Here is a 17,399-nt window from a genome sequence, read left to right as displayed (position 1 = left end):
TCAAGTTTACATGGCATCAAAATAACAGCAGGAAAAAGACAGCAAAATCCTAAGTCCCTGAAAACAGCAACATTGTGAAGCCTAGTTTGCATGCTTGTTCTAGTCACCACATAGATCACAAAAATACAAGACAAGCACCCTTGTAAAGATGGCATGTTGTATCTCAAAACACATGTAGACCTCATGCCCATATGATGCACACATCAAATGCAACAAAAATGACAAATCACCATAAATTGATAAGTACCAGCAGTTAACATTTTATAGCACTCTTGCATAAATGATAATGGCATCATAATGAACATGAATATGCATGTAAATGCTTCTATCATGGAGAGCTCAACGAGACAAACAATACGACATATCATATGCATCATTTGGAGTCACGGTCCTGGATTTATGGCATGCCAAAGGGGGCAAAAAAAATATGACGACAGGAAAAGACTGTAGAATTTTGGACCTCGAGGAGGAAGTGGATGAAGGGTGCGAGATGAGCCGGTGTGGTGCGCCGTTTGGATTGGTGTCCTAGTGGATCTCATCCACGCAGACCAGATCTGGCGGGAGTGGAACTCCGGCGAGCGATGAGGCGGCGCTATGGAGGAGCCGACAAAGCGGCGCGGGGCGCGAGGCGGCGAGGCCGGCGAGGCGGGCGACGGTGCGGTGGCGCACGGCAGCGGCGGGCGCCTCCACCGGCGAGGCCGAGGCGGAGGGCGCGATGGCGGCGGCGCGGTGGAGATCCAGGTGGTGGAGCGCGGGGTAGAGGCGGCGCAAGAGAACGGGCGGCGGGGCGGCGCACGGAGCCACGGTGGCGTGCGGGATCCGGCGGCGGTGGACGTTTGGACCGAGAGGGCCCGACCCGGGCCCCGGCGGGCCGCGGCGGGTGCGGTGGAGAGAGGAGACTCGGGCGAGCTGACGTGGCGCGACGGGAGTGGTCGGCATCGGTTGTGGGGACGTGTCGGCCTCTGATTGACCGAAACGCATGGAGGCTGGCGGTGGACGCGTCCGCCGGCGGGCGGACATGTCCGACGGCGCGGAGGGAGGCAGAAGCTAGGGTCTGGACTGCGATTTTGGACGGGGAAGGCCTTTATATAGGTAGAGGGAGTTTGTAGTGTCCAAATGAGGTGTAGTTTTCGCCCACACGATCGTGATCCAATGACGGAGGACATGGAGATGGTTTAGATGGGTTATTGGGCTGGTTTGGAGGGGTGTTGGGCTGCAATACACAAGAGGCTTTTGCGGTTACCCGGTTAACCGTTGGGGTATCAAACGGCCTCCAAATGGAATGAAATTTGACATGCGGTCTAACGATGGTGTACCAAGGCCATTTGACAAATCTCAGACCATTCCGAGAACGTTTAATACCCGCTCACGAAAAGAGACAAGAGGGGTGCGCCGGGTGCATGTGGGAGTGTCGGATTGCGAAACGGACAACGGGGAAAATGCTCGGATGCATGAGACGAACACGAATGCAAATGCGATGCACATGATGACATGATATGAAATGCATGACATGAACAAAACACAAAACGAAAGACAAAACCCAACCACGAAGGAAAAATCATATCACATCTCCGGAAAAGGCAAGAGTCAGAGTTACAAATATGGAAACTTTTATCCGGAGCGTTACAAGGCCCCTGCTGCGGCTCGGCGGCAGTCTTCTTCTCCTTCTTTCTAGGGGCCATGGCAGTAGACGAGGTTGTGAGTTGGAGAAAGAAGAACAATGAAGTTCATTAGAGGATGTGATTTTTCTTTCTAAGTACCAGAAATATGAAAAGACTATATTTACTTCTTTTTCTACCCTATTTTATGTTAGAATGTTTATTATTGTTGTAAACATTTTATTATTTTCAGTTTTATTGGACGTGTTGGCTGTGTGCATCGTGTTATGCAAAGGCCATGCAGTCGCTCAGTACCTTTGTATCACCTCGATATATTATTTGACAAACATGCCCTTTACCAAAATAAACTTCTTTTTTCTAAGAATTATGACTCATATATAATTGGTGTCGTTTTGTTATAGGTGATGATTCTTGACTACAGATTACTATTCCCGACAGGAACAGCTCAAGCTCACCTTATTAACAGTTTTCACACCCCTCAGGGAGCTATTGTAGCAAAGTATGTCAAGTAGTTTCTTTGCTTGCTGCAAAATTAATTTTCTATTTCTGGATTGTTGAAACTAACTTTATAGTTTATCCAGGATGCAAGTTGCGACCATATTTAAACTTTTCATCGGTAGCTTTTCTTGGACTTCGTTCACATGGTTATATGCTTCAGGAAAAGGTTGTGGATTTTCAAGCTTTCCCTTGTTTGGACTAGAAATGTATAAGAAGAGGTAAGAAATATGTTTACAAATATTTAGTCACAAGATGTTATATGTTCATACTATCTCCATGATTAAATATTAATTAAGTTTCATTTTATCAAAAATGAGGATAACCCCTAGCCTCTATATTAATTAATGTCACAACGAAATATTAATGATTGAACAAAGCTAGTCAAAGCCAAACACAGATGCCGAACAAATCTTCTAATAGAAAGAAAAAGGAAAATAACCCGAACCTAACTTCTATAACTAGCTCACCACAATCATCTTCTCTGATATCTACCACAATCTATTGCTAGGGACAAATCACCAAATAAAAGAACACGAGGCCCAATGAAAAGCATGCTATGTCTTCAAGAAGAAATGAGGCTCACATGTTGATGGGTCCAACCAAATGTCAAACTTCGGATGTCATTCCCAAAGCAGAGTTTCAGGCCAACACCTTCACCAAGGGCACAACACAAGCATGTCGACATTGGTTGATATAGCAGAAAGGAAAGATCATGGGTGCAGACTTCTTGTCGAAACAATTTTTAGAACAACCTCTCTACTGGTTGGAGCCTTCTTGCTAGCCGAAGTTTCGATAGAAACAAAGGCCCACCCATGTAAGTGACAAAACACTGAAAGTAGGTGGAGGACCTCGCCACCCCACATCTATTCACTACGACCACACCCTTTAATCCCCGATGTTAGGAAAGGGAGGGGTGTTGAAGAAAGATCATGAAAATTTTGAAATAACTAGAGATGGCTAGGACTGCATCACCTCATATTGGGATAGCCTGATTCATCCTCCTATTGGAGCGCCACTAGTGTAGAGCAATGTTGTGCCTCCATCGCCATTGAGTCACTTCCATGTCCATGCCCAAATTTGCACCCCAACAACAGGGACGAAACCATGACTAGCACAATCACCAGGCCTCAAAATGATAATGATGCAAGTGATTTTCCAGATCCTTCTTTAGTGAGCATGTTAGGTCTTGTCCAACTTCATATTTCATATTATAGATAGAAATGTAAATGACAACCATTTAGAGAATAGTATCATAAATACATAAATAATGATATTTCCCAAAATATGATAACACATATTGTTGATTTTAGTAGTTATACTTTTACTCCAAAGGGTGTATCGGCTTTAAATTCAACATGTCTTCAGAATTTATAAATGAATATTCCCTTATTTCTCTATACAAAATTTTGAAATAGCATACACATGTAAAGCACATAACCCAAATATTAGATAACAAGGTTAACAATATAAGTGTCCTAGGCGATCTTCAATGAAATCAACATCCTAGACAACTTCTTAGAAAACCATCTACATTGGCCAAATGATGGGTATTAACACTCTACAAGTGCAAAGCCTTTCTAGAGGATATTTAGAAAAAACACCACAAAGCCCAACCCAGCCCATCAACTGCCCCCAATATAGGGATTGACTATTTGTCACACTGGGGGAGGAATAGTTATTCTTCGCCCCCTCTATTTTAACATCAATTCCTGTAATTTTATGTTCCATAAATTTTGTCTTATTTCATACATAAAAAGATACCGCAAAAAAATCACCGTATTTTTTTAATGTTACATAAAGTTACAAATGCAAAAACATAATGTAAAAATATACTTAAAATTCAAATCTTCTGGTCTTATGATCTATATATTTGTTTTCCTATGCCAAATTTTCTGTAGTGAATCAATATAAATGTAACTATTTGTATTCCTAATCTATTTATTTATGAAACGATCATAAGATTACCTCAGGTGAAGAATATATTATTCCACACCCTGGGTGATGAATAGTCAATCTATAAGCCATAACATGATCCCATTTTTCAGTTCTATTTTTTGTTACGAGTTTTTAATCATTCATCAAAACGAGGCATGTGATACGGCGTTGGAAAGCTATAGAATAGGCAAAACTTTTTCATGCCAGACACTGTTTTAGTTCCCGTAGGGTTTTAAATGAATTTTGAATATGGTGTGGCGCCCTTGAGTGGAGGTGGACGTATTTACATGAAATGTTTGACTGGTTGGTAGAAATGATGCAAATGACACACCTTGAGAAGATATCGACAAGACACAACCTTTTCATGTTGAACATTCTTTCTAGTTCATTATGGCTTAGATGCAATTTTAAAATAGTGAAAAGCGGATGTCATTTCTTTGACAAACCGCATCAATAGTGAGTGACATCTAATGGATAACTGAACTGTGGCCGCTAATAGTATTCAGCTAAACGCAGTTCACTAAACCGACAAAGAACTTTCTTTAAATGAACACCGAACTGCAAAAAAAATCCATAGGGAAAATTGTAGTTGGTGCGAATTGAATTGAACTACATGAAAAGTTTGGTCTTTTATCAACATTTTTAATGAGTATGGAGTGAGAGAATGAGGTGCGTGAACTAAAATTATTATTTCTAAGATAACTTTTTGTGTGTATAAAATCGTGGCATAGACTAGGCAAACTACATTTTAAAAGAAGTGAACATCTCATGATTTTTTTTATTTTTATTGGTTTACCAAATGAGCAATAGAGGATTTTACAATGAACTACATACGGGGTAATAGTATTTTTTTCAGAAAACATGTCCTTTCAAATTTACACATATTATTCTTTAACACAAGTAGTACACACAAGATACACCCAAACGAGCATACACAAACCAGCCGAACTATGTAGTCGATCGAGGCCAACTACATGACTGTGTCCTGGACTAGGGGATGCTTGCCACGTTAGCTCCCAGCCATATGTGTCGGGGTGAGGACCACCTGTGAAAAATAACCGGTGGGCCACACTTGAAGGGCCTAGGAGCGCCAAGGTGGATATCTCCCGAAGACTTGGCGCATACTCCAAGACTTAGAGGTCGTCTTCGACACATTTATCCTTCAATGCTACTGACCTATGTAGACCCTATCTACCCCGGTATCTATATAAGCCGAGAGGTTAGACCAAAGACGACAAGTTTCGTACACATGCAATCTCATGGTAGATCAATATATGTGTCTCTGTTACCATCGCACCAAGGCTACCCGCTCTAGACACCCTCCACAAGATCTGTTGGATTTGACTCCATCATTGGTGGCCCATGCTGGTCCCTCTGAGTAGTCGAAGTAGTTCGATAGCACGACTCTAGTTCAACGGTCAAGTCAGTAGCCGTATGACTTTCTACCAAGGCAGATCTTTGTCTTCGGTAGTGTCACCCTCTTCACAGATCCGACCGGCCACCTAGGCTAGGTCGAGAACTTTGCTGCAGCTCAGATCATTATACTTGGCAACCTAGAGTATATCATGGACTATCACAGTGAGCTGGCTTTCTCCAACTGGGTGTCACACCACATCAAGAAGCATGACAACTCACCGACCCAAACCTTGGAGTCAATCCAGGTGCTGGAAGAGCACCACCCCTAATGCCTAGGCATCTAGCCTGGTTCCTAGTGAAGAACCTAGGTCCATGTCAGATTGGACCTCGAAGAAGCTCCCTCTTGTCCCGATGCTTGATCGGGCCATGAATGAAACAAAGGCACTTCTGAATGAGATATTAGATTGGCTTGAGCGGCTTGTGATCTAGGACGTTGAAAACTAGATTTACAATCGGATCTGGCGAGAAACTGGGGGAGGTCAGAATTTTCGACCCACCCACCACCCATGTAATCACCAACGTTGAAGATTTAGCCAACATCCTTGCAAGCGCATCCGACGAGGCAACCCACATGGATGGTGGCGTGGGAGAGTCCTTGGGCAATTCTCCATTGGTCATCAGGACAAAGGCTAGTGGAGTGCAACATCCACTAGAACGTCTACATGGTAGACACCCCCAAGAATGAGGAAACAACCTTTACAAGAACGATGGTGGAAAGGGAAATGTCGTTCCCCGTAAGGGAGGGGACATCAACACTAACAATAACGATGTAAAGACGGCGATATGGGGCAAGGAGGCGATAATGATGATGGAGGCTACAATACCAAAGAGGAGGTGGATTAAAATCCCAATGAAGACCTCAAAAGAAGCATCGGCTCTAAGGATGAAGACGTCCTCAAAGAATCTCTAGGCAATACCAACTATGACACAGTGCACATAAGACAAGTGAGTATAGCCAAGAGAATAAAGAAGAAATCTTGACTTCTTTGAGACTTAGAGGACCACCTTAACGATCAGTGAAACAATCTCTTCCAAGCCAAAGACGTGCTTAAAACCTGGCTAGCACGGATAGAATCCAACATTCAGCCTTTATACCAATGGAGGAACCTCATGGATTAGAGGGATGCAATAGCCAATGACGGCATCATATCAAGGCACAAGTTGGCCGATGATCCCAATTGGCTACTAAAAATCGACCCACATGTCACGGAATGTCAAGACGGCACTGATAAGCATGCTCCCGATGCTATAGGGCGCATAGATCAGAATCCTGAATGTGATGATTACAGGCTGGATTCTAGGGGCAAAAGTCCATTAAGGCCCGTGAACCCACCTCCGTCTATTTACCAATCCAGGCAATGCCCAGCTACTGGACACACATGCTACCTAGCCTGGCTGGCCAAACATACTGATGTACATGATTACACTAAAAACCAAATTCTATCCATGTCATACGTGCGTCATGCCACTTCATGTGTCTGAGGAGCTGCTCGCTCCCAATGTATCATGGGTGAGGTCATGGAGCATCAGTTCTCGGACGGGTTTGAACTCATAAAAATTGATCACAACAACGGTACCACAAATCCCTTGATATGGAATGAGGATTTCCTCCTCGCTGTCCAAATCACGGGTGGACACAATGTCCATGCTCTTAAATACTTGCCATTAAAGTTGAGTACTATCCTACTAGACTCGAATGACGAATGGGATGACATCGAATATGATTTTCAGTCCAAATTTGAGGGCACCTATGTGAAGTCACCTAATGCCGATGACTTGGCAAATATTGTATGGAAGCCTAGTGATTCAGTGTCAATGTTCCGAAATCGATTCTTAACAAAGATGAACCACATCATGGACTATCCCGACGTAGAGGCCATCGCATCCTTCTGGCATAATATCACCAATTAATGGCTAGCTAGAGAACTTGGGCATGTCAAACCAAGGACTATGGCAGACATCACCTGGCTGATGACTTAATTTTGCACTAGCAAGGACTGGCTTGCTATAAAGCAACATCGGAATGACGGTCCTGACACATCCGTGGTACGTGACAGGAATAGCAAACCTCATTGTAACCATCGGAACAAGCGTCGCAGTAGAAGTGATAGTAGTGCCAAGGATGGTGAAGTTAACGCCGGATTCAGCAACCAGCACGAAAATGATGGCAAAAGGAAATCTTTCCATGGAGGGGGTGGCTCACACTTTGGTAGGATCTCAGATCAACCATGCGCCATCCATATAAAACCCAAGATGCTGGCCACACACACTAACTAGAATTGCTGGTTTATGAAGCAAGCTAGGAAGGTCACGATCAAGAACCAGGCTAAGAGCCAACCTTGCGGCAACAACCACAACGGGGATAGAGACCAACCCTAGCCGAGCAATACTGGCCAGAACATTTCCCTCTAGAGGCAACATACGTTAACATGATCTATGCTATGCAAGTCACCAAAACGGAGAGGAACCATGCGCTCCATGGTATGTATGATGTAGAGCCCGCAAAACCCAAGTATAACTAGTGGTCGGAATTACCGATGACATTCGATTAGTGTGACCACCCGACCAGTGTCTGCCATGGAGGAACAATAGTCATGGTCCTCGATCCCATTATTGACGGCTTTCATTTTGCTCGAGTCCTTAGGGATGGAGGTAGTAGCCTGAACCATATATATGTTGACACCATTAAGAAGATGCATATCAACCCAGCACAGATCCAACCTAGTACTACCAAGTTCAAGGGTATACTACTAGGCATATAGTCATAATGCTCTCGCAGGGTAACCCTGGATGTAGTGTTCGGCACACCCAGCAACTACTGCCTCGAAGACTTGATCTTCGATATTGTTCCCTTTAGCAGTGGGTATCCTACAATCCTAGGTAGAACTAGCTTCTCCCTCTTCTACGCCATCCCGCACTACACTTATCTAAAGCCTATGCTGGGACCCAAAGGTGTCATCACCGTAAATGGCAACATAGAGTGATCACTTGGAACTGAAGAGCAGATTGCGAATTTTGCACCCGAGGTGCAAGAAGCAAAGAGGCATCATGGGCAAAGGCTAGATTAGGTAGCCCTGATCCCACTAAATGTTAATGGTCAACTCGTGGTGCATCCGATGACGACTCCGGCATAAATCAGACACCACCCAAGGACTAGATGAATGCCACCTCGGAGCCTGCCGAACAAGATCATAAATAGGGATACACGCTCTATCTCCCCCAGTGCACTCCTGAGGATCACAAATTTCTAGTAAAAATTATGTGGAGGCTGGTGCAACATGATGATACAAGGCAATACGCCCAATGTCAGGTAAGATAACAAGGACCACATCCTTAAAAGCTATGCATGAAGCAGTGGCATAATACCGAGGTGAAGATTCGCCAGATGAGGTGTGAAATCAGGGGTTGGCTCGAAGCTTGGTTTCCTATGACCTGCATCATATCGGCATAGTTCCAGGTGGTACACTAAGCGCAACGAAAATCTTTAAAGTTGATACAAGGAGCACTCCTCAGTTTAGGTGGGGAATAAAGGGCAGTCCTATGCTGATGAAAATCAGACATTGCCACCCTTTCCTGGACAAGGGCTGGGAAAAAATGGTCATGCAGAATGACACAATGCCATCGGACATGATGCCACAAGCTCATATCTTGGAACACTACCTTTGCCCCGACAACCTTTAATATGTTTAGCATGTATCTTTATTTCATGCTTAGGTCAATCATTAGGCTCACCCTTGTTCTGATATTGAATAAAGAGAGACCCAATGTTTTGGTTACGAATACACTCTTGGTCTCATTCAATTTTGATCAATGCCTTTAATTCACTACACTCGGGTTGATTACTTTATCGGACGCCATCAGGCGCCACAACAGGTTCGTGGGGGCTGCAAAAGACAACCCAATCTTCAACACATCGAGGTGCTCTGTGAAGCCATCGATGACTTCCTCGGACCTTTGCCATTATATGCATTGATTTTGACTTGTGTCTTGGGTATATAGCTGGGTTGCCTAGTTACTATATTTAACCCTTACATTTCCGCTTGCTTGGCTAAGGGCATACTGGGAGCACGTCTATGATTGTTACTTCTGGTTGAACCGGTAAAGTACCTCAAGTGGGAGAAGTAGTAAATTTACAAACACAAGGTTTGTTTTTGTAAAGCGCTAGCTTTTCTTAAAAAAGTTGAAATGGCTAAATCTGTGATCGACAGTTCCAAATACATGGATCGAACCAGGGCCTATTTACTTTCCATTACATACATGTTGTCTAACAAGTGTATGTTTAAGCCCTATAGGTTAGGTTGCCTGGTGTTTCTAATAAATTAACTTAGAGGGAGAAGCCAAAGATGGGCCAACTGCGCATTATAATGTTAAGATCAAGCCAAAATAAAGTATGACACATAGGATGGGCAAATTTAAATTCTCCTGTACAAAAAAGCAATATTAAACAAGTAGCTTGTCGAACTTCATAATATTTATATAAACGTGGCTCAGCATACCAAGGATAAAAAGTGCCCTTCATAGGTTTTCTAGGATGCCTTGAGTTTGCAATCTTTCTAGGATATTTGGGCAGCTGGCATCACCTTCTCGAAGAAGACATCGGGCTAGACTTCCTTTCCATTGTTGTCAAAAGGACAAGTGGATCGAGCTCCTACTTCGGATAATGGCCTGCACTATTACCCATGCCTACCGAGATCCCTCCAGGCATGTTGACTATGTCCACCTCCATATTTAATTACACTTCTCTTGAAGGCAGTGTGCTAGCTCAAATTATCTTGTCGGCATGGGCTCCCTGCCAAAGGGCTCAGAAGATATCCTCCATGGCAGGTCGTGCCATCTTCTGCAGCTCCTCGAGCTGGTACGACTTTTACCTGAGGAGGATGTTGTGTGTAGATTCCAGAAATTGAAACCAAACCAGCTGTTGTTGCCAGTCGATCTCTTCATGGCTCCCGTTGTTGAAGCAGCAAGCCTCTTCGACACTGCATGGGAGATCAAGAAAGGCAGCATGCTAGCGTGCATCATCTCGGTGAATGCTCGATGTCCGGAGATACAATGCAAGAGATATGTCTTACCAGACACTGTTTCCAAGTCCCAATGACCCACAAGTACAGGTGATTGATCATAGTCAATTAGATAAGTAAGAGTGTTGAACCCAGAAAGGAGAAGAAGGAATCAATAAGCAGTTTTCAGCTAGGTATTCGCTGCAAGTGCTATAAGATAGTCTTGATAGATATTTTGGTAGCAAGATAATTGTTAACAAGTAACAAGAAACAAAAGTAGCAAGGTGCAACAAGTGGCACAATCATTCATTGTTCTAAGGACAAGCCAATGATACTTCTTATAGTGGTTAAAACACCCTTGAGGACACACGGGAATATCATCAAGTTATTTTCACCAAGATTCATCAACTTCGCATTCATTGCCTTGATAAGTGTTGTGTGGGTGGAACGGAGCTAAGGTATAGTTCTCACTTGAATGAACATCTACATCTGATTATACCCTCCATGCAAGCATTTGCGAATAGAAGCAAAGAAATTAAGATAAATTTAACCATAGCATTAAACATATGGATCAAAAATAGCCCCTTAAGAACAATTTGTAAACTGGGGTTTAGGCTTCAGTCACACCCTCAACCCATCATCTACAAACTAATTACACGATGCCTTCCCCAAGGCCCAAAGATGGTGAAGTGTCATGTTGTCGACGTTCACATAACACCTCTAGAGGCAGAACAACACAACATAATATCAAAAACATTGAACGCTGATCAACTTCACATGATTACTAATACCAAGACTTCTCCTATGCCCTCAAGAATAAATAGAACTACTCGCAAATCATTTTATTAAACATGATTAGTTGGTATGAATATATGATAGACAATCCGAAGATAATAATCTTCCACAAAATAAAACATTTAGCGTCAACAACAAGGTGTAATGAACACTACTAGCACCCCCGGGTACCAATCTAAGGTTTGATACAAAGATTGAACACAAGAGAGAAACTAGGGTTTATAGATGAGATAATGTTGGTCAAGGTTTTGATGAAGATGATGATTCTGAAATTGATGAGAGTATTGGTGATGACTAATGCTTTCATTTCGCCCGCCCGGATGGAAGTATCCCTGACAGAATCGCTACGCTGGAGAGCAAAAGTGTTGTTGCTCTTGTTCTACCTCAAGATGATGGCGAAAAGTCCCGAAACACCTATCTTATTTTTTTCAAGGACAAATAGGAATATATGGCCAAAGGACGTCGGGAGGGGAGCCATCAGGGCCCCAGATGACCAAGTGGCATGACCTTGGGGGTTTTCGCGCCACCTCCCCATGTGGATGGCTGGTGGGGGCCCTCCATCATATTTTTGTTCCACAATTCTTTATACATTGAAAAATAATTCTCCAAAAATCTTGGCTTTGTTTTGACCTCCGGAGAATTTCCATTTCAGTTGTTACTTTTTCACGTCGGAACTCCCGCTGCCAGTAATCTCCCTCCTTTGATGTATCTTGCATTTTAATAGTGAAAAGACTTTAGAATTGCATCTTATTGTAAAATATATCATTCAAATAATATAAAGAACAATATGTAATTATGACGCAAATTGACGTATCAGCGCCTACTGAAGTTCCTCCTTGGCCGAGGAGCTTGAAAGGTTGCTTGCTGATTTTCTTGGTTGAGCCGCTTAATTATAGTAGTGCCTGCTTCCTTGGCAGCCATTAGTGCATCACATTCAGTGACACGCTAGGAAAGGTCCCCCTCGATGGTGGGCACCCTTGCCTGGGTAGCCTCATGGATCTCCTACTCCATGTGGAGCAGGTTGCCATTCTCTTGGGCCTTCCCCCTTAGCTGCTTGGTCTCGGTGTGATCCTTGTCTAGCTCGGCCTTGAGATCATCCACGCGCTGATCCGCACCTACATGAAACAATATGAAATTGGGTGTAAGCAGATATGTATGAGATATAGTGAAAGAGAAGGTACCTCAGGTCGAGCCGGAGGCCCAATAGTTGAAGGAGAGGGCCTCAACCGACATGAGTCTTGGGGGCTACTACATATTCGTGCAATCTTAAATTAATACACTTTTTGGCATGGAGTTTTGATGAGTCGATGACCCAAACCAACTTAAGGCTTGGGCGCTACTGTGTGTTTATTTCAAAGATCCCAAGAGGTATTAAGTCATTCATCCTCTACTAAATTAGTATATACTTTCTATTCAATGTAGTATCCAACTATGCTTTTTCTTCTTCCTGTTTTGACGGTGTCCTTTGTTACTTTACCAATGACAACCTTGAGGGATACTAGGAACTTTCACATGCTCCGGATTAAAGTAAAAAACGACAGGAACAGATTACATACCTGCATGCCTTCGGCAAGGCAGAAGAACACATCCATTAGCCCAACATCAGCAGACCGAAAACTAGCCATAGGCTTCTTGGAGGCTGGCGTGCTACGCAGGGAGGAGGACTTGGATCATGAGAGCTGCCTCAATGTCGTGGCGATGCTTAGCCAGCTCAACCTCGGATATTAGTAAGGCTTGCGCGGGTGACCTTGGGGCACTATCATCAGTCGTAGGCGGTGGGGAAGGCATCGGCTGCTTGTGGGGTTCCGGATTCACATGAGTTGAAGAGGCAGGACTGGCGTCCAACCTCTCTTCATGGACAAAGGAAGGATGTCCCCCTTGGTTCAAATCCTCATCCCTCATGACCGAGGTGTCAACCTCGGTAATGATGTCATCGGTCCCTTCTTCGACATTAGTCGTCGGAGGCACGGGCGGTCTCACCATCTCGCACCATTGGTATGGATGAGGGAGGGAGCAGTTCCTACCACTTGGGTGATAGGGGTGACCTCCGCACTTTCATGCGAGGAAACATCAGAGGAAGCAATGTAACCTCCTCCTCAATGGGGGTTGCCACATGTTAAAAGATGCAGTAAATGCTAAGAAAATTCTTGCTTTGAAGGATGAAGGCATAGAACATGGGTTCGTAAAAATCTCACGTGTTGGGTTGGGGTCCAACTCGTTTGGTTTGTCTAGAGGATGATGACTCCTTGGAGGGATCGTAGGGAGGAGAGGCATCATGTTTGTCTAGCACCAAGGACAGGCCTAACGCCTGGTTATTGGAAGCCCTTCAGCTATTGACGCCTTGAGAGGGGGAGGTGTGCTCCTCGATGTCTGAAAGGACTACTCAATTCATCCTTCTGACTCCAAGTGGTGGTGGCATGCCACTGGTTTCCTATTGCTAGTCATTGGTGTTGGATTCATTGTCCGAGCTCTAGTTGCTTCAACTGGGTGTCTTTGATGCACTGTTGAATGGGCCATTCCCTTAGTGTTCTTTGTCTGCTTGATCTTGAAAAGGGACATGGAGTGTTCCACGGTTAGCAGGCCGACCAGGATGGGCTCGACGGAGTGTTCGGGCTACGGGGATGGCCAATTGACACCGACTACTCCTATTAATGAATTAGAAGAGAGGAAATTATGTGGCCTGGCATCATGTTGTAGGGTGGAACCCTAAGTGGAGATCTTTCACGAATTGGAGGGAGAATCCCCAAGAACAAGAAGAACACAAGAGAGGAAACACTCAATTGACTATATCCAATCACACATATGCTAGATCCAAGAACATACAAGAGGTCAGAATGATTCAAGAACAACAAAGGAAAGATAAAAGGTACTAGTTCATCCCAATCCTATGAGGAGAGAGGTCTTGATGATCCTATTATGGGGACCTTCCCTAGATGGGGTCTTGGTATCCACAAGTGGATCATCTCCCTTAGGAGGACATGATCTCCTAGAGGAGTCAGTACAAGGAGCAAAGCTCACATAATCATCTCATATACTTTGCTATCCCTAACAAATGGTCTAGGTACGTAATATATAGGTAGGTGGATGGAGGGGACAAAGAGGAGGCCCAACAGAAGCTCACAGCCATCCATCCTCATGGGCCCGTGAGCACGGGGTAAGTTGGGCCCGTGCGCACGGCGGTCCTGTGGGCAGGGTACAAGCCCGTGTGCACGAGGTGCTCCAGCGCTAGCTCCCTGTGTAGCCCGTGGACACGGGGTCTCGGGGGCCCGTGCGCACGGGGTCGCCTGGGACTTCATGTCCAGCTCATGTTGGGTTCCTTCTTCCTCCATGTGGGCTTGGGGTCCTTCTCCTTGGCCTTCGGGAAGGTTCCTAGCTGCTTGGTGGCGGTCACCCTCGTACCTAATGATGCACACCGATCCACGATGAGGTAGCAACCAAGTCCTATGGATATTCATGTAAATCTTGAAGAGGAGCGGGTTCACCTTAAGTCCGGTAGGTCCACTTGGAGCTTGATGTGCTATGAAGGTGTACATGGTGATGTCCGTAGGATGCTCCGCATCATCCCCTCCCCTTGGGAAAGATCCGACCTCGGATCGAAATCCAAATCACCATGGGAAAGAGATGATGGCGTCGTGTAGAAGTGGACGGTCACCAAGCATTCGTCATCTTGTAGTTCCAAATGTGCACTCTCCAATGTCGCACTGTCTTGTGATTCCTTCAAAAGGAGCACGAACAACAAACACTTGGAAAAACAAATGTGGTTAGCACTAGTGCAAAACCAAGCATTCAAGTGGTGATTCACCAAACAAGTGTCGTCATCATGCATAGCATATGGTGTAACAAAGGATTGTGACATGGCATGAAAGCACATAAATTGAGCGAAATCAAGGACATCATGGAAACAAGCATATAGATGTGAGGTAACGATGCCAATATGTGTGTCAAGAGAATAAGCATCTACCTCAAACTCATAGAAAGCATGCATAAGTCACTCAACAAATGGTCTATGGTATGCATATGAAGCATTCACAACACCAAATATAATGAGATGTCTAAACACATGGGGCAAGTGCAAGACAATCTAAGCATAATGTGCACGGGGTGTAGTGAATATAGCGTGGCACTCAACACAATAGAAAGAGCAATTGTTCATCATGTGTGAGGCAATCATAGTGATCAAGGAGTGCAAGCTAGTAGTGCGAAGATGCAACATACTAGAAGGAATCATGGCAAGCGTGTCATGTGTATAAATAGTGGGCATGAATAATTCACATGACATAGAACAAGCATGAAAGCAAGATATGAGGAGGGTATCATCATTGTACTGGCAAGAAGTCCTAGGTAAATAGAAATGGAACATCATGACTCTCCCAACACAAGAACCAACAATAGCATGAGGCACATGATAAACATGGCAATAGCAACAAGGATCAATCATGGGTAGATGCAAGCAAGGGTCACAATTGCATGGCCAAATCATGTAAAGAGGCATAGCATGCAAAGTGATCAAGATACAATGGGCATAAAGTAACAATTGATAGATAGCCCATAGCCTTGTGAGGGCGAAGTAGAAGAGATGCGCGTAGTCGTTGCGCGAAGAGAATGGTAGGAAGGATAATCCACAGGATCCCAAATCGTCGTTGCTCTCAAGAGCTCGTTTCGTCAACTCTTGGGATTGAGAGGTTGACGAGTATACATGAGTACCTACACACACAAAAACGAAGGGAAAATTGTGTGTGCGTGGTAGATGTACACATCATCCATCATGATGCGCACGTGCTTGTGTTGGTTAGCACAAAATATCCAATGCTCAAATAAAATGAGTTGCATGATATAGAAACATGTCATCCATCATGAGAGGTTTGTTGTTATGTATAACATAATGGAGACTCAAAGGATGAAATGCATCATTCGCAATATCTAGAGCATTGTGAGGAATGGTATGCATGTGGTGCACACAAGGGATGTAATCATGTGAAACACAATAATTTTCATGGCATGGCATATGAGATGAATTGCACAAATTTTGAAAAGGAAGCATAGCAATATCATCGCAAGAGAAACAAAAGCCAATGACCATCACCTCATCATCTATGCCATATGTGCAAATAGGATTTATTTTAATGGGGCATGCATAGTTACTATGTTGAGATTGAAATGATGCAATATGGGATATCTCACTCATAGGATATGACAAGTTCAATGGATTGTCAAACATCATGTGACCAAAAGAATTTTCACATGATATCCTATGGATCATAGCATCACAACTAAGGCAACTCAACATTCTCATCATCATATTCATCATAAATTGGTAAGTCATGACATGATGAAGTCGCACTAGCATGAAGTATGGTAATAGGTGTGTCAACATCATGCAAGCAATCATTGGGAATATAGTCCACTAGTGGGACAAGAGAAGCACCATCACCTATGTTACCTTTGGAGCTCCACTCGTGTGGTGTAGGTGAGGTGTCGAAGACCAAGTAGTGGTCATCTTCATCGTGATGGAACCATGTGGGGGGGTGCATCGTATTCCACCATGGCCATCATCTTGTCCATAGGAAGGACAAAGTCGTCGAGGATCAGCGCATCATCACAAATGGGACCTAGCACCAAATGAGAAGACACAATAGAGGTAGAGGTCAAGTCGTTAGAGTTGAAAGTGGCCTCACATGACCTATCAACTATCTCACTCTCTTTATGTGGTGGTTCACTCACTCCCACAAGGTAGGTGCACTCAAACTCACATATTTTGGAGTCACTCATCTCACTCAAGTGGTGGGGGTTGTGGCTCTCCTCACATGGGAGTTGTGGCAACTCGTCATATGTGGGGCTAGTGGTGAAGTCACTCTCACTCTCACTAAGGTGGCACAAGTCACTCAAGTCATCATATGTCGCCGTGGTCGAAGGGAAAATCCCATGCTCAACCATCTCCCTTGAGGGGCTTCCAGAGATGGAAGTGTCGCCCTCGCTCGTAGGTGATCGCCTTGGACTTGATGATGTCGAAGTAGCAGTAATTGTCGGAGGTAGGCAAAGATGCCGTACGTCGAAAGGCGAAGATGCCGAAGTGGTGTTAGTAGTCGTAGATCAGTCGTGGTAGTGCTCGTCTCGCAGTCTTCTCTTGTACTCATGAAGG

At 44.2% G+C, this 17,399-nt stretch overlaps 1 protein-coding gene across 1 annotated transcript in view; it reads left to right on the top strand.

Annotated features, from left to right (window-relative positions):
- LOC125532807 (probable metal-nicotianamine transporter YSL3) overlaps positions 1-17,399 on the top strand; it is a 104,890-nt gene that overhangs the window by 55,118 nt on the left and 32,373 nt on the right. Inside the window, exons 3-4 of the mRNA XM_048696712.1 lie at positions 2,021-2,118; positions 2,201-2,335. Coding sequence (XP_048552669.1) covers positions 2,021-2,118; positions 2,201-2,335 — 233 coding nt within the window. The remainder of the gene's footprint in view (positions 1-2,020; positions 2,119-2,200; positions 2,336-17,399) is intronic.

Source organism: Triticum urartu, chromosome 1 (genome assembly GCF_003073215.2).
Source record: "Triticum urartu cultivar G1812 chromosome 1, Tu2.1, whole genome shotgun sequence".
In the NCBI taxonomy this organism is placed as follows: Eukaryota; Viridiplantae; Streptophyta; class Magnoliopsida; order Poales; family Poaceae; genus Triticum; species Triticum urartu.
This window is presented reverse-complemented; position numbering and strand designations above follow the sequence as displayed.